Genomic DNA, 27579 nt, shown 5'->3' with positions numbered 1-27579 from the left:
TTCGGTTGATTTTCATTTTATTAAACATTAATATTATAAATAAACAATGTGTTGTTTTTATGTTATCTCATAAGAAAATTATCACACCACTACACATAAAGCTAACATTTAGCAAAGACAAGACATGCTTTTAAAGACATTAATATTTAAAGACATGCACAACATACAAAACTAAAAAAAGAATTATAGCTATGATTTTCCTGCTTGATCATTGTATTAGTGTTTTATGCTGTTATAAGGCTATCACATGAAGCAAAGTGATTAAGTGTACACTTTGACATCAGAATCGAACTTTAAGAGGAACTACACATAATAGTAATAATTATGAATAAAAAACACCAAGTAAATATTTGTCATTCCCTTTTCCATGTTTTAATGTCAAAAAGTTGTGTAGAGTTCAGACTGATTGATTAAAACAAGAGGGTTCTAAAGTTATTGATTGGACAACATACTGGATGTCTTCCCCATGTATGCTGCAGGTGAAACTATAATACATGTATGTCCCATTTTTTTAAATAGACTTATAAAAGCTTATTTGTTTAAAATGTAATAAAGGGCCATAACACATACAACATATAAGTTGGAGTTATAAAACTTGTCACTGAAGAGCACATTGTTACTGTGAATAAGTTCATGAAGTTTGAAGTTGAAATCTTCATTGATTGTAAAACAAAGTAAAAATTATAAAATACAAAAAAATATAAAAAATATATAATTTTTGTTTTTAGTAATTATGAGAAAAGGGTCACAAAGCGAACATATCAGTGAAAATATTTTGAAATCAGGCCAAAAGCTCATAAGAGAAGTTTTCCATATAAACAAATAATGAAAAGCAGCCCCGCACATTATGGAAAGTTTTTTTTTATGAATCACAAAGGGGTGAAAGAATTTGATACATGGTCACCTAAGGAACAATTCTGTGAAATTATTTTAAATCGGTCCAGTGGATTCTGAGGAGAAGTTTTCTTTATAAAGTGAAACGTAGCCCCGACCCCTTTGGAACCTTTTTCTTTTACATATCAACTTGGGTGAGGGAATATATTACAGGGTAACCTAAGGTGCAAATTAGTGGAATTACATTGGTTCCTGAGAAACTGAAATTCAAAGTTTTTCCTTTTGGTTGCCATGGCAACCAGAGTTCTGCATGGAACCACTTTTATTAAGGAATCTTTTAGAGGACCACCTAAGGCACATTCTGGCGAAATTTAAACCCCAGTGGTTAAGGAGGAGAAGTGTTTTGAAGGAAAATCTTAATGACAAACCGACAATCACCCTATCAATATATCACTTTATGTTCAGTTGAGCTAAAAATAAATAATTATCAAAATAATGATTTAAAACCAATGTTTTCTTAAGGTCAATAATACTTAATAAAATGTCATTTTCAAGTTTGTCAACTCCATAAATCCTATTATTTGAGAAATTTCAAAGGGCAAATTTTGAATATTTTTTCAGTAGTTCACGGATATATTTCTAAAGTTATTTACATTCTTTTATGTAGAATATGAAACTCAAAATTGTCTACTTTGAAAATAAATTTAAGCCCAATTTCTACTTGTCACAGTAAAAAAATGTTGTTTTTGCACAATTATGGCTTTTTAAACAATGTGAGCAGAAAATAATAAAATTGCTATTATAACATATAAATTAGTTCAAAAACAAAATCAATTATTATCTGTTTACTTTTAAGGATCACAATAGTGTAAAATTAAAGACTTTTCAATCATTGTTCTGTTATATAAATATACACCAGAGAATTTTGCCAGATGTGTTCCAGCATAAGGGTTTAAACAAATGCCAAGGGATTCCTATAAGTGACATAGCAAGCAGCTGGCGCTAATGTAAAATTACCTCGTTCAATTGCACTTTCAAATATTTTTATTCAAAAAGGAATTGTAATCTTAACAAATTTCATGTTACAGACCAAAGGAATTCATACAAGCTATCTTAACAGTTGATTCAAGCATGATTTAAGAACTTTCGAAAGGTGAGTACCAAATCATTTATAGTGTGTACACAATTAGGCTATACAGATACCGGTATCACAAACATAACAAGAAATCAAATAAATAATGGCATATTTACAAAAGGTTCATTAAGTGACAATACTTAAACATACACAACAATGACTGCACAAGCAGACAATAAACAAGTGTCCTGTGGAGTGAAAGCCAACACTCTTCTGTTTTTTCCTCGCGCAGTTGTACAAAGGACATAACTCTATAGTTATCCAAGCCAGAGTTATGGGTCCTGCTTTTCATGTGCATATTCCTCTGACAACACGTGTACCAAGTTCCATATGAATGACACAGTATTGGCCAAGGTCAAAGACTTTGCACAACAATGACGAAGGCTATGACAATACCTCGACATTTCTTTTCTGAAAAACAAACAGGCAAACACAAGCACAGGGAAGCATTATGATGAAATACTGTACAAATGTTCTTTGAATGATTTTCCTCAACTATAATTTGCATATCCTCTATATGCAAGCAACATTTACAATTGTATTGTATTAACAATTTCAATACTCATAGACAAATAACACAGTAAGAAACTTCATGTAAATCATGTGATTACCAATACTAAACACAAAGGAATACGTCAAATGCACTTTTTTGGATGACACAAATACAAAATGCTAATAATGAAGTTATTTTACAAGCAATCCATATAAACCTTCTTAGTAGCAAAAATTTGCATCATTATAACTGATTCTGATCACAGACTTCATAGAAAGCTGAAAATCGTGAACATTTGACATAGAACAGTGATGCACAGATCTAAGTTGATTGACTGGATTTGGAAAACTTGACCCCCACAATAATTTCAAAATAATCCATGGAGCGAACGCCAACATTTATCATGCTTTTTCGCAGTTGATCGAGCAGAATTTAACTTCACAAATATTAAGCCTGAATTAAGAAACTTGCAATGCAAGTGGATATTGTCAAAGTGAATAAGTGTACAAAGTCTCGTGTAAATATCAGAATGTTTTCAAGTTATGGTAAACATTAAGGTTTTTGAATGACAACTATTTTGAATAGTGAAATTTGAAATTTAACCGATTTTTTATAACACTTTCATAGCTACAAAGCAAGACATGTTAAACTCAATTGATGCCAAACTGAATTGTAAGAAGTTGGGCTTGATCATTCCAAACTTATTTCGATAACTGGCTGCAATATTAATCAATTAATGAAAAAGCAGCTACTGTTCCTATATATTTTATCACTAGTATCACTCATTGAAAGACAGGCACAACTAAAACAAACAATGTAAATATAAACCTTATAAATAAAAGATAATTTCAATGATGTCAGTCCTACACATTTATACCAGACACCGGCTGAAATTCAGCAAGAGCTTATCAGCATTGCAAATCATTATGTGTATGTCAATTCTGACAGGCTTGGGGCTCAAAAAATTGAGCAGGGTCATTGTTGATCTTATATTGTTTAAGACTTGGTCTTTTCACTTTTTTCAGCAATTGGGAACACACTTCAGTTGTTAAATTTAAGGATGTAACTTTGAAGCTGCACTCCAACAGATTAACAGTTTCGATATGATTTTTGTCATTATTTTTGTATCAGAATCAAACTTCATTTTAGTCTTAAAATAAGATAACTCACTATAGAACAGATCTCATTTGTTTTGAAAATTGCTTAAAATTTTATTTTTGTTCAAGCTTTAATATATGAATATCAATTTCTGAGCATATTTATGTACAACTCCCTTCTGATCTTTTGTCAGCAGTCTCATTTCACTGGTTTCTGGAAAATTATGCAAAAATTGGCTCATTTCATGACAAAAAATGAAATAAATTTGTCAAAACTGTTTATCTGTTAGAGTTCAGCTTTAAACAGAGACTATATGTTATACTATGTTTCAGTGTCTGTACAGAGCCAATCCGTCCGCTCTATTATATACATATATGTTTTCCATTTACATGTTATCAACTTAAGATAATACATCCACAGCAATGCTGATTTTCTTCGAGAAGGTCACACAGAACATTTTGTTTATATTATCTTGTATCCGGATCTCGATTGCATCAATCTGACAGTTGTTAAAATGAAATATGCATGGAAATGCAAGTTTGAAAGAATTATTGTCTATTGATACAAAAGTACATATTACTTCAGGTGAATGAATAGAAGTGTATAAGGTTGTATAACAGCTTTTAAATTCAGACAAATCTAGTTTCTTATAGTGGAAAGTCAGACTAAATCAGTTGATTTTCTATAAAAAAAGAGGATTATTTTTAACCTCCAATAATCAAAACAACTTTACTTTTTAGACAATTGGATATTCATGGACAAAAACACCAAATATATTGTATAAATGGATGTTAGCCCAGCTTTTCTTTATCTCTTTATCACAAACCACATCAATTACAGTTAGGACTGCAAAGTAATCCACTTTCTTATTAACACTGTGTATCAACACAGCCATATTTCATCGGGGTCCAGCCCAAGTCTAAACGCACAATAATGCTGTAAGTGACAGAGGTCAAGGTTTTTGTGACATGATGGGTCAGTCTCCAAAAGTGATCTAGGGGTCATCAGATATTTAGGGGCGATCAAGGACATCTTGGGTCGTCAGATATCCATGGTCACCAAAGGTTATCCAGAGGTCAACAAGGTCATCAGATATCCCAAGGGTTATCTAAAGGCATCCAGGATCACGAAAGATGTTCCAGTGGTCACCAAATGTCAACAAAGGGTAATCAAATATCCAGAAAGTCCTTCAGAAGGGTCAATCGCCTCTTTTCTGCTATGTCCATTTGGTTCTCCAGATCCTGTGGATTAACAGACCATCTCAGTATTAGATCATGATGAATATAATGCAAAATCTAAATTGTTCATTAAAACAACTGACATACCAACATAAATCAACAAAATGAAATTATGCTTGTAAAAAAAATCTAACAAGTTGATAGCCAAATAGAAAACTTTATCAAGTGCATTTATTCCAATAAACCTAGCCAAGAGTTCCAAAACTAGCACAGAATAGTTATGCAGTGTAGATATCATGGTGAGAACTTCTAAGGCAATAAACATTCAGTCACATCTACCAATAAGCTTTTAAACAGACTGGGCTGCATAACCATAAGGACAGAGGGCAAGAAGTGTGTGTTACCCCTCTGTGTGTGATTTCTGCCCTCTCCACCTTCCAGGAGAGATTCTCCACCTCCGCCTCCAACTGGGCTTGCTGGTACTCAAACTGTAACAGATTAGTTCACATATCATAGATTAGTTCACATCTACATCTCACCAACTAGTCCTGTCTCGTAAACTTGCAGTGGGTTTGGTTAAGATTTTGCATAATTCACAATTGACAAAAAACAAAGAATTATGTAAGTTTATAGGTTTTCTAGAAGCTGGCACACATTCAAAATCCTCAGACTTTATAGTCATGCAGTACAACAAACTTGTCCATACATCTGCAGTTGACTTAGAAGCATAACACAAGCATAAAACCTGGGGAGATGTGACTTGCTATAATTATGCTCTTGTCAATGTTTGAACAAGAATATGACAATACTTTTACACTTATTACTTAAAAACAGTGGAGAGAATGCAAAATGACAACCATGATAAAGTTATGAAAATGCTTGCTGTTTTATCATACGACCTTAAAAATTACTGAATGTCATGCTTGTGTTTGTCATGAAATAATCTGAAATGGTTCTATGATTAACCTGAAATGGCAAGCCATATTTTGTTTTGTGATACATAATCTACCTTTCATTCTTATTTCTTGGGTAAAATAAAACTGAAAATATAGAGAATGAATACTCGATCAAACATCGACAGCATGTTTGCCTCTCTATTTTGTGTCAAGGACCTATATGCATATCAAGCACACTTACCAACTGTTTCCTTGCACATTTCTCCATGTAATAGGCATAAGGGTATGTATACTGTAATGTGTAGCGACACTGGAATAAACAAATATTTATATTGCGGTGTGACACTGAAATTGACATCAGAAATGTATACTGTAATTTGTAGCGACACTCAAACAGACATGAAGCGTACATGTATGTAGGAGTAGTCGTAGATTTAAGATAGATATTGTTAAAACTTTTAATTTCAAACAAATCTGTCATGCTAGTGTTCGTCATGAAATAATCTCAAATGATAAAATGGCAAGCCATACATTGTTGCGTGATTCATAACCCTTCCTTCTAAATTCTTGGGTAGGTTAGTAGCATCAAGGAGTATGCCAGTCAATCTTATCCCTAATTATTGTTTATGGTAATAAACAAACAAGAGGCTGGCCACATATCAGTTTGTGTTTTGTTAGTGGCATGAATGAAGTCATAGTAGTAGTTGCCAGTTATAATCCATTGGTAACGGTAATAAGTTAATAACTCTATCAGAAGGGCAGTATATTTATATTATGCAATATGTTTTTTGTCTGTACCTTCTTAAGTAGGTTGGCAGCGTCTAGGAGGTACTGCCAATCGATCCATGTTCCCGTGCTGTTCATCACCTTGTCTTGTATCCGTGATGTGATCTTGTGTAACGTCTGTTCCTCAAGCTTCAAACTCTTTGCGTGATTTTCCCACTGAACAAAGGGAAATAAAATACTTCATATGTTGTAAATAGCCTACTTTCTCTTTGAGTGACCATCCAACAGGGGAAAGGAAAACATTGATCAAACAGCTTAGATATCACTATTCAGATTTGAGAAACAATAGAAAGGCACGCCCTATTTTTTCCAGACAATCACCGAAACATTTAAACACTCACATTTATTCTTTCATACTCGTGGGTAAAATTCATTCTTATTAAACATAATGCAAACAGGGGGAAAATGCCAACTTGCCCTAAAACTGAAAACAGGACGCTGATGCAGACAATCAGTAGAACAGTCCTCTTTATTCTTTGAATAGTCGAGATAAAAAAGGGCTCTTCATGAGGCAGCAACATTCTAGCCATGAGAAGGTATGAAGGTTATCTTGTATAGAATTTGTTCTTATGGGATTGAGAGCTAACAGCGAACAGCTTGAGTATTCTATAACTTAACCGACAATTATTAAGAAAAGATAGTGAAAAAACACAAACCCTTTCAAAGTAGAAGAGGTACTTTTTGAGGGCTTCCCTGGCTTGAGCATGGACAGATTCATTGGCAATGTTCGGGTTCTCCTGAAACAATATCACCATAATTTACTGTTTAACAGGGGATGGGGCACTAAAACTTTACATTATTCATTGAAATGCAATGTAAGTTTACAATGAAAACTTTTGTAATTTACTTGCAAATGGTGAGGACTACTACTTAGACTAAAATATGTAAAACATGACTTACATCGTGGAATTTTAATATCTGGAAGAAAGATAGGAGTACGGATTCAACAAGAATGTAGTTTTTATTTAAAGATCACTTGTACAAATTTGATTTTTTTTCCGTATTTGCCGGTGGCATGAAGATCAAAGTAAGGTACACAAAATACCCTGACAAATTACACCTTTACCTTATATCTACTGCACTCGTAGTATTCACTTCCATGAGCCTTCCAGTCTCCGAGACACATCCAGCAAAAGTCGTATTTACACTTGGAACATTGCTGAAAATGTCACCAATTGGTAATTGGATCACTTCCTCGAAAGTGAAACTATACACAGCAATAGCCAAAATAATAACCATAATATGGTAACTCGTTTTTTTTCATCAAATTCTTGTCTGAATGGAGCATCTAACAAGCAGTCCTAAGACATACACTATTCAATGGTTTAATAAAGCTTTAAAGGAATTACTTGTCAGAAATATGTAAGTTTTACTTTTGTATTTCTTTTGTCTTGTAATCTTATTTATGAAGAAATTCTAGAAACTGAGGGTTATTTTCCAGACTTACTGTTTATAATACATAAATAAATTTAATAAAACAATAGATATAGCATGTTTATACTTTTGAGAGAAATATCAAGGACTTTACAAATGGACATAGCTGAAAAAATATGAGGTGTCAGTCTAAAATAACTAAATTATGAAAAAGTGGATAATGCATATAACTCAAAAAAATGGAGAACAAATTCGAAGAAGTTCATTTTTTACCTCAGTGCATCATAGTTCTTCTTTGAACTGACATTTTTATAGATTTAAAACCTTTAAATTTAAGGGGATTTCTTGATTCATGGATATCAAACAGACCCTGCTGAGAAGGTTGAAATAGAATATGAAACAGAAAGATTAAGGTTCTTACCATGTGATTACAACCTCCATTCTTTTCAATACAAACATGGCATTTTGGACACTGAAAACAAAAACATACAAGATGTTACTTGCACATTAATACAATATGTACTAATGAGTTCAAACATATTCATTTTACACTGATTATGAAAAAATTTACTACAACAATATATTTATAACGCTAACTGGCAGGGTGTTAACACATTATAGTCTAATGAAGCAGGGGGGAAGTGGAGTGTGCCAGGGGCATATGGCCTAATGTAGCAGTGGGAAAGGGTAGTATGCCAGGGAAATTTGGCCTATGGTAGATGTAGGAGAGGGGAGTGTGCCAGGGCCTAATGTAGCATGGGGATAAGGAAGTATGCCAGGGACATATGGCCTAATGTTTCTGGGGGAAAAGGAAGTATGACAGGGACATATGGCCTAATGTTTCTGGGGGAAAAGGAAGTATGACAGGGACATATGGCCTAATGTTTCTGGGGGAAAAGGAAGTATGACAGGGACATATGGCCTAATGTTTCTGGGGGAAAAGGAAGTATGACAGGGACATATGGCCTAATGTTTCTGGGGGAAAAGGAAGTATGACAGGGACATATGGCCTAATGTTTCTGGGGGAAAAGGAAGTATGACAGGGACATATGGCCTAATGTTTCTGGGGGAAAAGGAAGTATGACAGGGACATATGGCCTAATGTTTCTGGGGGAAAAGGAAGTATGACAGGGACATATGGCCTAATGTTTCTGGGGGAAAAGGAAGCATGCCAGGGACATATGGCCTAATGTTTCTGGGGGAAAAGGAAGTATGCCAGGGACATATGGCCTAATGTTGCAGGGGTGAAGCGAGTATGCCAGGGGAAAATGGCCTAATGTAGCAGTGGGTAAGGGGAGTATGCTAGGGGCATATGGCCTAATGTAGCAGGGGGAAAGGGTAGTATGTCAAGGACATATGACCTAATGTAGCAGTGGGAAAGGGGAGTATGCCACGGAAATATAACCTAATGTAGCAGGGGTTAAGGGCAGTATGCCAGGGACATATGGCCTAATGTAGCAGGGGAAAAGGGTAGTATGTCAAGGACATATGGCCTAATGTAGCAGGGGAAAAGGGAGTATGCCAGGGCCATATGGCCTAATGTAGCAGGGAAAAAGGGAGTATGCCAGGGCCATATGGCCTAATGTAGCAGGGGAAAAGGGAGTATGCCAGGGCCATATGGCCTAATGTAGCAGGGGAAAAGGGAGTATGCCAGGGACATATGGCCTAATGTAGCAGGGGAAAAGGGAGTATGCCAGGGACATATGGCCTAATATAGCAGGGGAAAAGGGAGTATGCCAGAGACATATGGCCTAATGTAGCAGGGAAAAAGGGAGTATGCCAGGGCCATATGGCCTAATGTAGCAGGGGAAAAGGGAGTATGTCAGGGCCATATGGCCTAATGTAGCAGGGGAAAAGGGAGTATGCCAGGGACATATGGCCTAATGTAGCAGGGGAAAAGGGAGTATGCCAGGGACATATGGCCTAATGTAGCAGGGGAAAAGGGAGTATGCCAGGGACATATGGCCTAATGTAGCAGGGGTTAAGGGTAGTATGCCAGGGCCATATGGCCTAATGTAGCAGGGGTTAAGGGCAGTATGCCAGGGACATATGGCCTAATGTAGCAGGGGTTAAGGGTAGTTTGCCAGGGCCATATGGCCTAATGTAGCCGGGGTTAAGGGCAGTATGTCAGAGACATATGGCCTAATGTAGCAGGGGAAAAGGGTAGTATGCCAGGGCCATATGGCCTAATGTAGCAGGGGTTAAGGGCAGTATGCCAGGGACATATGGCCTAATGTAGCAGGGGTTAAGGGTAGTATGCCAGGGACATATGGCCTAATGTAGCAGGGGTTAACGGTAGTATGCCAGGGCCATATGGCCTAATGTAGCAGGGGTTAAGGGCAGTATGCCAGGGACATATGGCCTAGTGTTTCTGGGGGAAAATGGAGTATGACAGGGACATATGGCCTAATGTTTCTGGGGGGAAATGGAGTATGACAGGGACATATGGCCTAATGTTTCTGGGGGGAAATGGAGTATGACAGGGACATATGGCCTAATGTTTCTGGGGGAAAAGGAAGTATGCCAGGGACATATGGCCTAATGTTTCTGGGGGAAAAGGAAGTATGCCAGGGACATATGGCCTAATGTTTCTGGGGGAAAAGGAAGTATGACAGGGACATATGGCCTAATGTTTCTGGGGGAAAAGGAAGTATGACAGGGACATATGGCCTAATGTTTCTGGGGGAAAAGGAAGTATGACAGGGACATATGGCCTAATGTTTCTGGGGGAAAATGGAGTATGCCAGGGACATATGGCCTAATGTTTCTGGGGGAAAAGGAAGTATGCCAGGGACATATGGCCTAATGTTGCAGGGGTGAAGCGAGTATGCCAGGGGAAAATGGCCTAATGTAGCAATGGGTAAGGGGAGTATGCTAGGGGCATATGGCCTAATGTAGCAGGGGGAAAGGGTAGTATGTCAAAGACATATGACCTAATGTAGCAGTGGGAAAGGGGAGTATGCCAGGGAAATATAACCTAATGTAGCAGGGGTTAAGGGCAGTATGCCAGGGACATATGGCCTAATGTAGCAGGGGAAAAGGGTAGTATGTCAAGGACATATGGCCTAATGTAGCAGGGGAAAAGGGAGTATGCCAGGGCCATATGCCCTAATGTAGCAGGGGAAAAGGGAGTATGCCAGGGCCATATGGCCTAATGTAGCAGGGGAAAAGGGAGTATGCCAGGGCCATATGGCCTAATGTAGCAGGGGTTAAGGGTAGTATGCCAGGGCCATATGGCCTAATGTAGCAGGGGTTAAGGGCAGTATGCCAGGGACATACGGCCTAATGTAGCCGGGGTTAAGGGTAGTATGCCAGGGCCATATGGCCTAATGTAGCAGGGGAAAAGGGAGTATGCCAGGGACATATGGCCTAATGTAGCAGGGGTTAAGGGCAGTATGCCAGGGCCATATGGCCTAATGTAGCAGGGGAAAAGGGTAGTATGTCAAGGACATATGGCCTAATGTAGCAGGGGGAAAGGGGTGTATGCCAGGGGTATATGACCAAATGTAGCAGGGGAAAGGGTAGTATGCCAGGGCCATATGGCCTAATGTACCAGTGGGAAAGGGTAGTATGCCAGGGACATATGGCCTATGGTAAATGTAGGAAAGGGGAGAATGCCAGGGACATATGGCCTAATGTAGATGTAGACTAGAACTCCGCGAGTCGGATGTGTCGCCTGACGAATTATTTACTGTCGACATTATAGCTGTTAGATTGGCATTTTATTCATTTATAGACAATGATGTTGCCATTTAACTTCCAAGTGTAGGTGGCATTTGAACTGAAGGTAACAACGTTAAGCCAGGAGCAAGCAATTGGTTATATAAGCAAAAATGAGCACAATAAATTCTGAAGTCAATCAGATATACCTACGGAATAAATTTCAGGTTGATACCTCCTATAGTTTACGAGATACTGTGAAATCATTAATGTTCGTGGGCATGAAATTTCGTGGTTTGCCGAAAAAAAAACAATTTCTTGCGATCGTCCTAGATCGTCTGCATAATATCCACGCGCTGGCCCGTGATTTCCGTCTTCTACGTCACTCGGTTTATGACACTCGCTAATGTGGTACGACATGCCAATTAGTGCATATACCCATGTCAGTTATCGATTTAATTGGGAATAAAGGTAATAAAAGAAGATGTACCCTGATCATAAATACAGATAGGGGAAGCCATTGAATGCCAATTAAGAATTTTGCAAACTGTGAAAACATCGAAAAGGTGCGTTTATTGTCACGTTCGGTGCTTAGTAACCTTCAATGTACTAGTAATCGATTAATTATTTCATTAAATAAAAAAATCAAGTACAGCCACTCATCACGCACATCTTGTAAACTTGGATATTTTCATTAACAGCACACGTTTAAACACGTGCTTATAACTGTCATTTGCTGCATAAAACACATTTAATTGATTTGGTTCAGTATTTGTTAAAGGCAGTTATAATATATTAACAGAATAATGATCGTAAGTTATACAGTGAGACAGGTTTTAACACTGTATACTGCGACCTCTGTAAATAATATACTAGTGTATGTACGTAACAAGGCAATTGAAAAAGTGAATGAAGGATTTATATTTCGTGGGATCTTGAATTCGTGGATCACCCAACCCACGAAAACCACGAACATTAATGCCCCACGAACATTAATGATTTCACAGTATGCCACGGACAAAACCTAAGCATGAAAATTAACAAAGGGCAATAACTCTAAAAATATGGCAGCAAGAGTTACGGTTCTTGTGCACTGCACTTGCCCTAATAAGATCTATCTAGCTATGAAGTTTCAAGTTGATACCTCTTATATTCTTCAAGATATGCCCCGGACAAAACTTTAAGCATGAAAATTAACAAAGGGCAATAACTCTAAACATATAGATGCAAGAGTTACGGTTTTTGTGCGCTGCACTTTCCCTCAATCAGATATACCTACGGAATAAGTTTCAGGTTGATACCTCCTATAGTTTACGAGATATGCCACGGACACAACCTAAGCAAGAAAATTAACAAAGGGCAATAACTCTAAAAATATGGCAGCAAGAGTAACGGTTCTTGTGCACTGCACTTGCCCTCAATGAGATCTATCTAGCTATGAAGTTTCAAGTTGATACCTCTTATATTCTTCAAGATATGCCCCGGACAAAACTTTAAGCATGAAAATTAACAAAGGGCAATAACTTTAAAACTAAGAAAGAAAGAGAACTGTCATTGTGCACTGCACTTGCCCTCCATGAGATCTATCTACATATGAAGTTTCAAGTTGATAACTCTTATATTCTACAAGATATGCCCCGGACAAAACTTTAAGCATGAAAAATAACAAAGGGCAATAACTCTAAAAATTTGGAAGCATGAGTAACAGTTCTTGTGCACTGCACTTGCCCTCAATTAGATCTATCTACATAAGAAATTTCAAGTTGATACCACTAATAGTTTAGGAGATATACCCCGGACAAGCGAAAATGGGACGCGGACGCCGACGCCACCGACGACAAAAGTAACCCCTGTATGTCGTCTTTTCAGGCGACTCAAAAAGGGGAGTATGCCAGGGACATATCGCCTAATGTAGATGTAGAAAAGGGGAGTATGCCAGGGAAATATCGCCTAATGTAGATGTAGAAAAGGGGAGTATGCCAGGGAAATATCGCCTAATCTGTACCACATAAGAGCCATGGTAAAAAAAAGTATTTAGCAAAGGTCTGTCTCCAAAAAGTCATGCCATTTTTACTAAGCAACATAGGATCAAACTACTGCTGACCAAGACTGAAGAGGCTGCAAAATTTTAAACAAATAAATCATTATTAAAGCCATTAAATAAGATTTTTTCACAAAAAAACTCAACAGCTTTTAACTTTTAGCAACAACCACTGAAAAGGGATCAGAATCAAACCCAGAAAGCCTAGGTGAGGGGCAAAATCATTAACCTTATCAGAAATAATTTTTATTCCCTAATAACAGCATCAAGCTTAGCATACCCCGGTATACTTTTTTTTGTATAATTTGTGCAATGCTCTCAATTTGATGAGTTTGGAGACTTAAGCGATATTGGGACCTGGTAAACCTCATGATAAGTGTGCTAGATTCAGCACAAGAACTTTTGCCCTCTGTAACAGCCAGTCTACACTAACAGCCACTCCCATAAAGCAAAAGAGAAGAAGACTTTAATGTTGAAAAATTGGAGTGATTTGATCTATGCAATTGGTAAAAGGTCAAATAAAACCAAGAACATTCAAAGAAGAAATAAGGTTTATCTAAATTTCATTCCTGATTTTTTATGCTCTTAATTTATCTTGTGATTGTAGCTTTTTTGACATCCTTGCATAATTTAATCCTATTTTATCATCCCAGGAAAAAAAGCTCAATTTTGTATTAAAAAAAATGAAGCAAAATGGGAAATGTTGACATTTTAGACAATTTGGAAGTAGCCACTTTTATAGAAGGTGAAAACACAAATGTCACTTACATCTTTTGTGTTTGCGCTAATATAGTTTGCAGTTTCCGAGTCATCTGCACATTTTGTCAGCCATTTTTTGATCACATCACAATCTGTCGGAGCATGGTATTCTATACCACATTTAAAGCTGAAATAACAAAATAGAACAGACCATGCTGAAAATGTTATAACAGAAATCGTTGGAATTGTTAGATATCTGCATAAGATATTAATGACTCGGCAATACAGATTATAAAACTACCTACACAAATAAGAATCAAATGGAATTTACTACAACCTATTTTTATAAAAGTAAGTTATAAATATTGATGATGCTTCTGTTGTTTGAACAGCATCAAAGGATTACATGACTGAACATACATAGGTATTGTTGTGGAAAAACATCCGACAATTACGAATTCATGTATATAATGTTTAAATCAGACAGTTCATCATATGTCTGACCATGGAGTACATGTATTATTTGCATTGAATGTATGAGGAGGCTCCAGCAGTGTCCAATACAATAGTAGAAAATACAACAGGGACTTTAATGAAAAGATAGTAGGAAAAGTAGGAGTTTGGGGACGGAACATCAGTTTGATATCATTTTACAACAATATTCTGACTTGAATATTCTGACTTGAATACTAGTACTTTAAATGTCTTGAATTGTGCTATCTCAGACCCATGGGATGATCAATGAACACAATTGTTTGATTATGGGTCATGTTGACCTCATTCAAACAAATATTTTGTATACACTAGTTCACTGTGGAAAAGTTCCTCTATTTAGAGCTATTTCAAATAAACTTATAACCCCCAGGGGGGAAGCCACTTTTAAATTATACAATCCCCCTACAGAAGCAAATGTACCCTTGTGGGGTCCGAATTAGAGAAAAAAGACAACCACCCATATACTAAGAAAATAATTGCCTTCCCCCCGTGAATTATATGTTTAACTGCCTGGAATATCCGTTAACATAATTCACAGGTCTTTATTTTTTTATTTTAACACACAACATGTACATTTAAAACAGGTCAGCAGAAGTACAAGACCAAAATAGAGTTTAAACTTCTTAATTTTGCAATATTTGTGGAACAAGTTATCAATTAATAACAACATTGACTTATCAAGTTAGTTCAAAAGATGATAATATAATAGAAATCTCTAGATTGGTTTATATTTATTTATTTTAGCTTGATTGTGATGAAGGCTAATAGCTTATAAAAAATCAAATTTGGTAGAAACCAAAACTTGTGTCCATTTTCAGAGGCCATGACAATATTCCTTTGGTGGGGATTTAAACCTACAACCTACAATCTATTGTTTGAGAGGTGGACACATATACCGCTGGACCCTTATCAACCACAAATATTTCCTTACCAAAACATTGTGTTACAAGTAGTACACATGACTTTTTTCGACTTGATTTCCTTTGATTTTACAACAATAGGACAGTTTGGACCGGGACAAAACCTCAGGGCAGGATGGCTCTGAAAATAACAATTAAGACATTATAAGGCAAACAATTGAAAATTAGTTTTGTATTTCATCTTTTTCCCACACTTTAAAGTGTGGGTAGGTTCTGAATTATAATGTTTATAGCATGAACTTTTATTTTTTTAACCTGCATTACCTGCTTTTTTTGCCTGCATTCTATCTATCCTATCTATCCTATCATCCTAAACACAGTAAAATTCAGTAAAACAATTAACTTCCTAATCACTTAATTCTGTAATGAAATAAAAATTATGACCTTGCTTCGGAGGCTATATTTATTTCGGGTCCTCAGTAAAAAAAAAAATTGAGTTGATCTGGGAATGCCAACAGGGCTTCCATTAAAGGAAGTTTGGAAGTGTATTACTCCCTAGAAATGGGTTAAAACTCCCAAAATTGATTCGTTGGAAGTACAAAAACTTCCATAATTTTTAAGTAAACTTCCAAAGTTGAAAGCTTGGAAGTTCAAAATAACAAAACCTGGTGTCAATATTAATTTTAAGGTCACAATTTCAATCAGTCTTTAAGAAAGATGAATCATTATAGTATAAGTATGTGAATTTGGCAAGTTAAAGTTGCAAATTATTTGATTTTTTATACTAATTGAAAAATAGTGGAAAAAGATATATTATTCGGGAGACCTAAACTTCCACATTTCAGTGAAAAACTTCCAAATTTGATGGACAGGAAGTTCATACTTCCAGATTCAAATTCTTAATGGAAGCCCTGTGCCAAGCAATGTATTTCTTAGTTGTGGCCCTACTATGAGTCCATTTATCTTAAAATAATCATTGTGTTTCAAATATTGTAGACATTTGTTGAGATATAAAACTATTTCTAATTTCTAATTTAGAAGTAATTGAAATTAGCAGAAATTAGTTAAACCTTGTTCCATTAAGTATCACTTTTTAATTGAAAACAAATTTAAACAAACAATAATTTTAACAAATTGCTTTTCTTTTTTAGTCTAACTTCACCGCATGCAGATGCAGATACAGGTAAGTACCGTATCTTGAAACGCATAGTTTTCTAGAAACAAGGCAATGACGAGTTTTTGCTCCTAAATGGTTTATAAATTCTTGAAAAGCTTGAAATTGTTAAAAAACTTAGTCATCTATAATAGAGTTGTAAGTCAACTATATATATATATATGAGTTGTAAGTCAACTATATATATATATTAGAGTTGTAAGTCAACTATATATATATATATTAGAGTTGTAAGTCAACTATATATATATATTAGAGTTGTAAGTCAACTATATATATATAATAGAGTTGTAAGTCAACTATATATATATAATAGAGTTGTAAGTCAACTATATATATATAATAGAGTTGTAAGTCAACTATATATATATAATAGAGTTGTAAGTCAACTATATATATATAATAGAGTTGTCAACTGACCTTGACATATTCTAGGAAGGAGAAGCGTGAATATTTTTCACGCAGGTCAGGCTTGCCAAGCACGCTGTAGAGGAAATCTTCTGGGACAAGCACATCACAATCATTTGCCATACACTGGATACCTAAATCAGAACAGGTGGAACATTATATTTAAGCTTTGAAAACCATGTCTTACAACAGTGGTTGACATTAAAACTTCAACACAGAACACTTCTTTACCGATGTCAAATTGTCTATTGCAGTGCACTAGACAGGGCAGGGTGCTCAATGTCAAATTGTCTATTGCAGTGCACTAGAGAGGGCAGGGTGCTCAATGTCAAATTGTCTATTGCAGTGCACTAGAGAGGGCAGGGTGCTCAATGTCAAATTGTCTATTGCAGTGCACTAAAGAGGGCAGGGTGCTCAATGTCAAATTGTCCATTGCAGTGCACTAGAGAGGGCAGGGTGCTCAATGTCATATTGTCCATTGCAGTGCACTAGACAGGGCAGGAACTGGGTGCTCAATGTCAAATTGTCTCCTGCAGTGCACTAGAGAGGGCAGGGTGCTCAATGTCAAATTGTCTATCGCAGTGCACTAGACAGGGCAGGGTGCTCAATGTCATATTGTCCATTGCAGTGCACTAGACAGGGCAGGGTGCTCAATGTCATATTGTCTATTGCAGTGCACTAGACAGGGCAGGGTGCTCAATGTCATATTGTCTATTGCAGTGCACTAGAGAGGGCAGGGTGCTCAACGTCATATTGTCTATTGCAGTGCACTAGACAGGGCAGGGTGCTCAATGTCATATTGTCCATTGCAGTGCACTAGACAGGGCAGGGTGATCAATGTCATATTGACCATTGCAGTGCACTAGACAGGGCAGGGTGCTCAATGTCATATTGTCCATTGCAGTGCACTAGACAGGGCAGGGTGCTCAATGTCATATTGTCTATCGCAGTGCCCAGCCAGGGCAGGGTGCTCAATGTCATATTGTCTATTGCAGTGCACTAGAGAGGGCAGGGTGCTCAATGTCAAATTGTCTATTGCAGTGCACTAGAGAAGGCAGGTTGCTCAATGTCATATTGTCTATTGCAGTGCACTAGACAGGGCAGGGTGCTCAATGTCATATTGTCCATTGCAGTGCACTAGACAGGGCAGGGTGCTCAATGTCAAGTTGTCTATTGCAGTGCACTAGAGAGGGCAGGGTGCTCAATGTCATATTGTCTATTGCAATGCACTAGAGAGGGCAGGGTGCTCAATGTCAAATTGTCTACTGCAGTGCACTAGAGAGGACAGGGTGCTCAATGTCAAATTGTCTATTGCAGTGCACTAGAGAGGGCAAGGTGCTCAATGTCATATCGTCTATTGCAGTGCACTAGAGAGGGAGGGTGCTCAATGTCATATTGTTCATTGCAGTGCACTAGACAGGGCAGGGTGCTCAATGTCATATTGTCCATTGCAGTGCACTAGACAGGGCAGGGTGCTCAATGTCAAATTGTCCATTGCAGTGCACTAGACAGGGCAGGGTGCTCAATGTCATATCGTCTATTGCAGTGCCCAGCCAGGGCAGGGTGCTCAATGTCATATTGTCAATTGCAGTGCATTAGACAGGGCAGGGTGCTCGATGTCAAATTGTCTATTGCAGTGCCCAGCCAGGGCAGTGTGCTTTGTCAGAAAGGCCTCTTTTGGTGCCCACTGAATTAGCCTTAATCGGGCACTTGCAAGGGTCAATGTTAAATTATATTGTGTATACGTGTTGTAACTACTTTGGTAAACATTATTCACATAGATTTTAATAATTAATAAGGCCTTGTGACATACCAAGAGTGGTTCCCTGTTGAATCTGGACTTGGCAGAAGTAATCCCAGCATTCCCCACAGAACATGTGCCCACAGGAGAGATCATACATATCTTCCCTGGCCACCTGGTTAAGACATACGGTACACACAGCTGTGGGGCCTACAATGGCCTGCTGAAATGACAAAAGTCACACTGTAGAACTGTTTGGTCAATACTGGTAGCAGTAGTAATAACTGGATATACATGTATATTGTCCAATCTTGGCCAACATTGACCAAACCAAAAAATAAAACAGTTTCTATACTGAATGTGATGATGAAATAAGCGTTCATCTTACATTTTGTTGTATAATCTTGACAAGATGGACCCAATACTTCTAGCAGAAATTTTCCATTTATATACATGTGCATGTATCAACCGCAGCGCAACATATATCTAAAGACCAAATACACTTAGGTAGCATAACAACCTTGTATCCTTCTAATGACACCTAAAATTTAAATGAAGATAACAATACATCATCTTCAAGCCTTGGTCTTCCTATTTTAACATGTAACCTTACCTGATGTTTGACTTTTGGTATGATTTTGGAATCCACTAACAGTTTGGAAGGATTTTTGGAATGGCTGAAAGTAAATGAACACAAGTATAGCTCATTACATATATCAAAATGAATGTCACAGGCTTATTGCATAAAATACAAACCTTAAATGTCTATATATATTTATGTAAACAAAACATTTAAAGAAGGATTATTTCCAAATGATTTTAATGCATTACTGTTTTTGTGGACATTTTTAAACTGCACATCTACCAGATATCGCAAAGACCGTCAGTCTAACTGTCCTAGCTAATAAATTTTGACTTTGTCTTAATAAATTTTAACCAACAGTTTTTCTGTCCAGATGAAAAAATAATAAAGATTTAATCTTAATATGTTATCAAATGCCGTTAAGTAAGAACAATTATTTTGTTTAATAGAAAATTATCAATGATAATGTCAAATAACTCTTTGTTTACGGATCCAATAGTATAGATGTTGGAATCTAAGTCAAACACAATGCAGCATTTGCCTCCCTTTGCAATACATTACCAAATATATTACTGTGTATATATCTCGTGATATTTTGAAACGCTATAATGATATACTTTTGTCAAGAATCAAATGTTCCAAACAAACATCTTTTTCTTTGGAACATGTTATTCAATTCCGAAATTGGTATCAGCATGGTTAAAAACAAACAACATATTGCCAACGAATGGACCAATCAAAATTTTCATTACAATTAAGCGTTTAAAAATGGCTTCGTTAATATTTAATTTTAAGCAAGACCTGGCAAAAATAATTAGTCAATATCTTAATTCCTTTTTATTCCTGGTCAATTTTATTTTTTTTGGACCGTCAAAATATTGGAGAATGTCAGTCCAAATAACCGAAACTTTTTCTGAACTTTTGTGATGTCTGATCTGCTTTACCATTCATTTCTCAAACCAAGAATAATAATTTGATGAATTTACAGATTGAATATAGTCTAAACTTACCATTCAATAACAAATTCTTTCTTCCAGTTGTGAGCATGTAACAGCATTTTGGCTAGCGATGGCTTTATCTGAAAAATGTAAACACAATTACAAAAATTAAAAACGTTGTACAATTTTTGAAATTGATTTAACTTTAGAATGTTTATAAAATGAAAAAGCAATCTTAACACAGGAACCCCATATCACAAGAACCCCACAGCAAATGAATCCCACAGCACAAGAACCCTACAGCACATGAATCTCACCACACAAGAACCCCACAACACAAGAACCCTACAACACAAGAATCCCACAGCACATGAATCTCACGACACAAGAACCCCACAACATAAGAACCCCACAACACAAGAATCCCACAGCACAAAAACCCTACAGCACATGAATCTCACGACACAAGAACCCCACAACATAAGAACCCCACAACACAAGAACCCCACAACACAAGAACCCCACAACACAAGAATCCCACAACACAAGAACCCCACAACACAAGAATCCCACAACACAAGAACCCCACAACACAAGAACCCCACGACACAAGAATCCCACGACACAAGAACCCCACAGCACAAGAATCCCACAACACAAGAACCCCACAGCACAAGAATCCCACAACACAAGAATCCCACAACACAAGAACCCCACAACACAAGAACCCTACAACACAAGAATACCACAACACAAGAACCCCACAACACAAGAATCCCACGACACAAGAACCCCACAACACAAGAACCCCACAGCACATGAACTCTACAATATAAGAACACCACAACATAAGAACGCCACAACATAAGAACACCACAACATAAGAATCCCACAACACAAGAACCCTACAATATAAGAACGCCACAACACACGAATCCTACAACACCAATGATTACGATGAAAGTCTTAATATTTTTTAATAAAAAAATTTCAAACATTGTAGCAGCCACATGGTTCCTGCTGGCGATCGCCATTGTCGCCATTTGCGACAAAATCACAAAAGTGACGACAACTTTTCAAATTTGGTGAATTTTTGGCGACAACGATTTTTTTCTAAAATATTTTCTTTAAATGACGTAAGTGGTGCCCATGTGGCCTGCATGAAAATCGATTCTGTCTCTGTCATAAATCAAGCGCATCTGCTGGTGCGACAACAAAAATTAATCCGATAATTAGGGCAAGCAGTCACGGCCCAGTCAACACTTCGCTAATTATTGCAGAATTTTATTGCTTTCACAGATAAAGGAATGACGTCACCATTACGTCATATGTACTTCCGTTGTGTGGAAAATTCTAAATAAAAAAAATGTTCTTAAGTTATGATTGATAGACATGTTTTCACATGCTCAATACACTGTAAATCAAAACTATCATTATTCCTGAAACTTTTATACCTTAAGTATCTATTCTTGTTTGATTTATCATTTAGAGTAGAGATTAAAGCATAAACAGCTGCCCTATAGTTGAAAGGTCATTTTGGAAGAACTGTCAAGGCAGACGGTGCAATTTTTAGAGTTTGTTTTTCAAGTGGAGTGATTTTTCTTAGGAATAACTTGACCCCCCTTTTTTATTGGCTTAAAATGTAATTTAAAGTTTGTACTTTAAGAATATATGTGGTTATCATAGCCTGCATTCCATCAAAATGCCTTTAAATGTTGTCTAAAAATTATAATTTTACATTGAATTACATGTATATAGGGAATAACAATGGTGGGGTGTAACCTAAAAGGGACCAAACTACTTTGTTTAAAAAGTGTTAATTTTGGTAAGAAATGTATTGCATTTCACTATTTCTGGCAAATTTTCACAATTAAATGCATTTATCTTGTCCGGTTGATCAAAATATGCTATTTCCTGGTTTTCACAACTTTTGCCTATTTTTTTTTATAAAATGAGTCGTCTGCAATCTTACGAGCACTGAAAATGTCCAAATTTGGTGAAAATTTGACTGCGAGAACTTGAAATGTGTGCGAAGATGTGTAGAACTGCCCCATTTGATGCTTAGAATGCCATTTGAGTCAAGGTTCAGTTGAAAAATCTCAAAGAATGGCATTTTGGGCCAAAACGCCTTAGAAAATACAGAGTGAGACGCACAGGCACTTGGGAGACAGGCAGTGAAACTGGAAAACCTGACACAGACTATCAGATTGAGCTAGCTTTGGGTGTATTTATGTATGAAGGACGAATCGAAAGTGTTTTTCATAAAAAATGCAGGAACGGTTTAGTTATAGGAATGACGTCACCATTACGTCATATTGTGCTTCATTTACAACAAAATGCTATATTTTTGCACGACAATGTGCTTATTAAATGCAATTTAAGGCTCTTTAAATGCTTAAACCCCATGAGCTTCAGGGGGCTTCGCCCCCTTGGCCCCCACAAGGGCGCTGCCCTGGACCTGTAAGGGGGCCTTTCACGGCCCCTTAACCTCCCGCGAAAAAGTGGCAACAACTTTTTAGAACCCTGGGGGAACCCTGAGCCAGATGAATTAAGTCCTTTTCATTTCAGTACAACTTAAATACCATAAACAACTACTTTTATAATTATTTTTAAACTTAAGCAAAATAATAATTAAATACAAACTAACTTTAAAAGGAAGAACTCTAAGGATGGTTGAGATTTAGTTTCCAGTCATAATTAAGGCCAGATTTAGGCACTCAACCAGTGCTAATCAAGACAGAATCAAGAAACTGGATATATTTTAGGTACCAGGCAATTGATTTCACCAGACAAAAACACACTTTTACATCTTCTTTCTTTCTCCAGCAGTTTTCTTTTGAAATTCTTCCATTTCTGGTTGTAGCAAAAAATGTGTGAAGTCTATTAAAACAGCTGTAACATCATGAAAGTTTACCTTTTGTGAGCTACATAATACTTCAACTTCTTCATTCAGGAATCTTTCTACATCTTCAAGCTGTAGGAGCTCATACTCAAAGTACTCTGGGTCATCTGTTTTTTTTGGTTTATCATTGTCCAGGTCATCTGGATCATCGTAGTACCCGCAATAATCATCGTCATCATCCATGTGATCAGACTGGTCATAGTCAGAGTCATTATCTGACTCCTGGCTTTTCATTTCTTCAGACATAATGCCAGTTCAACCTGCAATAAATCAATGATATATTAATACCAAACACCAATTAAGTATACCTGTGATGGACTTGTACCCACAATTGCCAGATCACTAACATGGTGCTCTATCATCTGAGCTTACGAGGCAGCAGCTGGTTCACAGTCTTACCAACACACACACATACACACACTTCATCTGCATGATAGAATCTTACCAGAATACTTACTATTATATCAAAATAAAAAGCCATTTTTCAGTCATGATACAATCAAACATTGTCAACAGAGAAAAAGTCACTTTCTGAAATGCATGGGCAATTATAACTTCATTTCTTGAGGAAAGCTTACTTCATGCAAATGGCTGTGTGCAAAATGAGCAGCAGTCTGATCTACTGAGGCAACGAAAAAATGACCTGGGCTAAAAAAAACACTTTAGATAGCTGATTGGTGATGAAATCATTGGACTTGCTGGTTAAAAAAAGGACAAGTCATTGTTTACCTCGACACCATTTACCGACTTCCAAATAATTTCTCATCAGTACGGATGTTTTCTTATGCAGTGATCTGCCTTGTTTTGCAATAGTAATTCTTGAAAATAATTATGTTGATGGAAATCTAATTTCAGACTGTCAATACTTTTTTTGATATAGTAAGATATTGAAATTTGGATGTTGTTGTTTTTCAAACAAGGCAGTCTAAAGGACGGCTATATCCCCCGCGGTTGTTTTTTATTATATTTTGTTTTTCTTGCAACCTGACTGGTACTCTGAATCTGACCAAACTTGTACTCAACCACTGGTCAAGAGTGGGAATATAGGAAATACAAGTTGTTTGATGGGTAACCTAAATATTCTTGGTAATATGAACATATTATAAAAGGACAGTTGTTAAAGTTATTCATATTGTGTGTAGTGTAGGTTAGATCAATGTCAAGGTTATTTTGGCTAAAAAAAGAAGGAAAATGAGTCCTTGATTTATAACCTCGATGAAATAACACCTTGACCTTTAAGGTATTGACCCGGGTAAAGGTCACTGCACATCGTCTCAATGAGGACAACATTTGTACCAAGTAATATAATAATCCATCAATGCATAAGTAAGTTATAGCGCGGACCGAGCATGTGTTCTCTGAGACTCTGACCTTTTAATGTCTCGTGTGACCTTGACCTTTGAGGTATGGACCCGGTCAAGATTACTGCACATCATCTCAATGAGGGCAACATTTGTACCAAGTAATATGGTAATCTATCAATGCATTAGTAAGTGATAGCCCGGACATGAAATGTTACGGACAGACAGACGGGCGGATGGACAGACAGACGGTCAAAGTGCATTCATATAATCCCCCCCCACTCTGTGGCAGGGATTAATACACTTGGATTATGTAGAAACCGAATAGATGTTAGTAAAATCCTGTCACTAGCACCACAAGCAGCATATGTTGACAGTAGCCACAATTATGCGCGTTTAAAGAACTTTTTTAGCATTTGGATATTCATCGTCAAAGACTCTGAAGCAGCTGTTTATATAGACTAATGTTTACAGGACCTCACCCCTTACACCAACAATCCCAACCCCCTGGCAACACAAGTCCACCCCACCAACATATTTGCATCTAAAACTGAATAAAAAAAAGGTAGTGTACAGTTCATATAATTCTGTGGAAGTGGATCTGTAAAATAAATTATAAGGGCAGTGGAAAAACAATAAAGCAATTTACTGCAGCTATCATAATCGATTGAAATTGATATTCATACGAAATTAATTTATACAAATTTTTAGCGTAGATTTGTATTAAGCTTCTGCAGAGTTTTGCTGAATAATCACTGTTAACAAATGCCACATTCTTAATTCATCAGTCAAATATCACCCTCCAAACTCTGTGGAAAGCGGACAGTCAATGAATTCATTGTGTTAGCCGAGACAGCAAAAATATGCAGAGGGAAATGGAAAGTGGGTCTTACATGTTCAGTGTACGGTATCAACATTTTTTACATGGATTTTGGGAATGAAAACCTACCATCAATTTGGATATTATTTTAGCTTTTAACTTCTGAATGGATTGACTTCACTTTAATGTTTTGTCTCAACTGGATAAATTAAATTACGCTCCATGTTTTGAAACTGTTTATGCCAACTGAGGTTACAATCACTTAAAAATAAAAGGTTCAGACAAACTATGTCAACAAAAGAATCTTTCAAAACGTGTACACAAACTCACAAAGATTATCAATTCTTTGTTTACATTTTGAGAATTATAAATATCTACGCAATACAGTACTTGACATTTTGTGAAAAGAACGGGAAAGAAATGTCAGATATTGACTTTTTCTTATATGTCAAACATGCTGAACTGTTTATATAGTATGTTCAAAGGCAATAATTGTCTTTAATAGAGGTTTTACCTTATTTTTCAGATGGAAACAAAGGGGTAATCTGCAGGAAATGACGTCAAACCTAAAACTGTAACTTCCGGGTTACCCGAAACACTAAAAATAACGAGTCACAGGCAACAGTTGTATCTAACACAGTGATTTCCCTTTTCCCTGCGCTGTAGTAGATTCCTCCTTCGATTTTTACCAAACCCTTATCAAAGCTGTTAAACACAATTTATGAGAGATTATAATTCAAAGCATTTTTAAACATGAATTATGAAAGAAAATAATTCTAAAAAACGTAAAAACTAATTTATATGGTAAAATAGGTTGAGGTAGTTATCGAGTAATTACTTAACTACGTTTGTGACTCTGTGGTCAGTCCACCATGCAGTGACCTACAACGTAAACTCATAATAATTTATGTATACGGTAGAAGTGACCATAGTTTTTTTAATAGTCGTTTTCGCTCTAATAAAGACAAAACAACATAGCTCATATGAAGCCTGGTCATTTTCCTGGGTGGAACTGGATTTAGAGTGTGTGGATGGAGGAGAGACTTAATTGTACAGTAAACCTGCATGAGAGACGGGCATCCTCCAACAACTTCCTGCTTGATGACCATATTTCGATTTGTTTGCATTCGTGTTGCTCCTTTTCATTGATGGCCAAATGTATTTATTAGCAAATACTAAATAATAAAAGAAAAGGCTAACACGTCACATGTTATTTTCGTTAAACCTAACAATGTAGATTTTTCATAGGCATTGTAAAAACTATTTTTGATAAATAACTTATGTATTTCAAAAAGCATGATAAATGCTACTGATTGGGCACAGATAGTTATTCGTACACATTTGTAAATGCATTAAAGAAAAAAAGTGCTTTAACTTGCCATGATATTGTTCTTATCATGGTCAAACCTTTGTGTATGTTTATCAGGGAGTACAATTAAAAAATGATCAAGCCAACGTCACTGGACTTGCTTCACATACATGCATGGTGTCTTTCACGTAACTTCCATAATGTGTTCCAAGTTTCATGTGGATGCTTGTATCTCTTAGGGTTTCGTCAGTGATTTTTTTTGGTATGACTGTCGCTTTCGACATCAAAGCATACCTTGACTTGTTTTTACAATGATACCTTCCAATTTGTGTGAGCAAAGTGTGTTTTAATCCGTATCCAACCCGAGATAAACATGGTCGTATTTGCACCTTACCGACCAACATTTCCTTGGTCAAAGACGCGATTTGATGACATTATAACTACGTTTCACTTTCTGCAGAAAACTCCACTTTTTACTAAGAATAACCCGCATATTAATTATGTTATCATGTTTTACTAATTACAAAGGTTTGAATAATAAATTTTCATATATTTCTTGAAAAGCCACTTTTTATACATCATTTAAATAGTCAAACATGACGATGCTTTTAAGCAAAGCTACAAAGATCCAAGTTCATTAAAATAATATTCATTATTTGGACATGGCCCTTAGATGGCCCCATTACATATTTTCCTCTACTTCGGAAACTGGGGTGACACACTTGCTGGATATGACATCTTATATGACATATTCTTGAACATAAATTGTACAGTCTTTATCTCTTATTTTATTATTTTCTTAGATAAAAAACGCACCACAACTTATAAACGAGATAACGGATACTTGCTTGTAA

General features: G+C 36.5%; 1 protein-coding gene across 2 annotated transcripts; it reads right to left on the bottom strand.

Annotated features, from left to right (window-relative positions):
- LOC128217578 (potential E3 ubiquitin-protein ligase ariadne-2-like) lies at positions 1-26034 on the bottom strand. 2 transcript variants are annotated; one of them, XM_052924805.1, is made up of 16 exons: positions 25931-26034; positions 23308-23555; positions 20466-20533; positions 19486-19549; positions 18945-19095; positions 17144-17265; positions 15621-15730; positions 14264-14381; positions 8216-8266; positions 7487-7579; positions 7321-7338; positions 7077-7157; positions 6433-6576; positions 5876-5944; positions 5143-5226; positions 1-4801 (listed from the first exon to the last, which is right to left on the bottom strand). In XM_052924805.1, exons 2-16 carry the CDS (start codon positions 23539-23541, stop codon positions 4730-4732), a joined length of 1479 nt encoding a protein of 492 aa, XP_052780765.1. In that variant the 5' UTR covers positions 23542-23555; positions 25931-26034; the 3' UTR covers positions 1-4729. The 2 variants fall into 2 exon arrangements, with proteins under 2 accessions (XP_052780765.1, XP_052780766.1); XM_052924806.1 differs by lacking the exon at positions 7321-7338.
- Between the last annotated feature and the right edge of the window lie 1545 nt (positions 26035-27579).

The sequence above is a fragment of the Mya arenaria genome, chromosome 14 (genome assembly GCF_026914265.1).
Source record: "Mya arenaria isolate MELC-2E11 chromosome 14, ASM2691426v1".
Taxonomy (NCBI): Eukaryota; Metazoa; Mollusca; class Bivalvia; order Myida; family Myidae; genus Mya; species Mya arenaria.
This window is presented reverse-complemented; position numbering and strand designations above follow the sequence as displayed.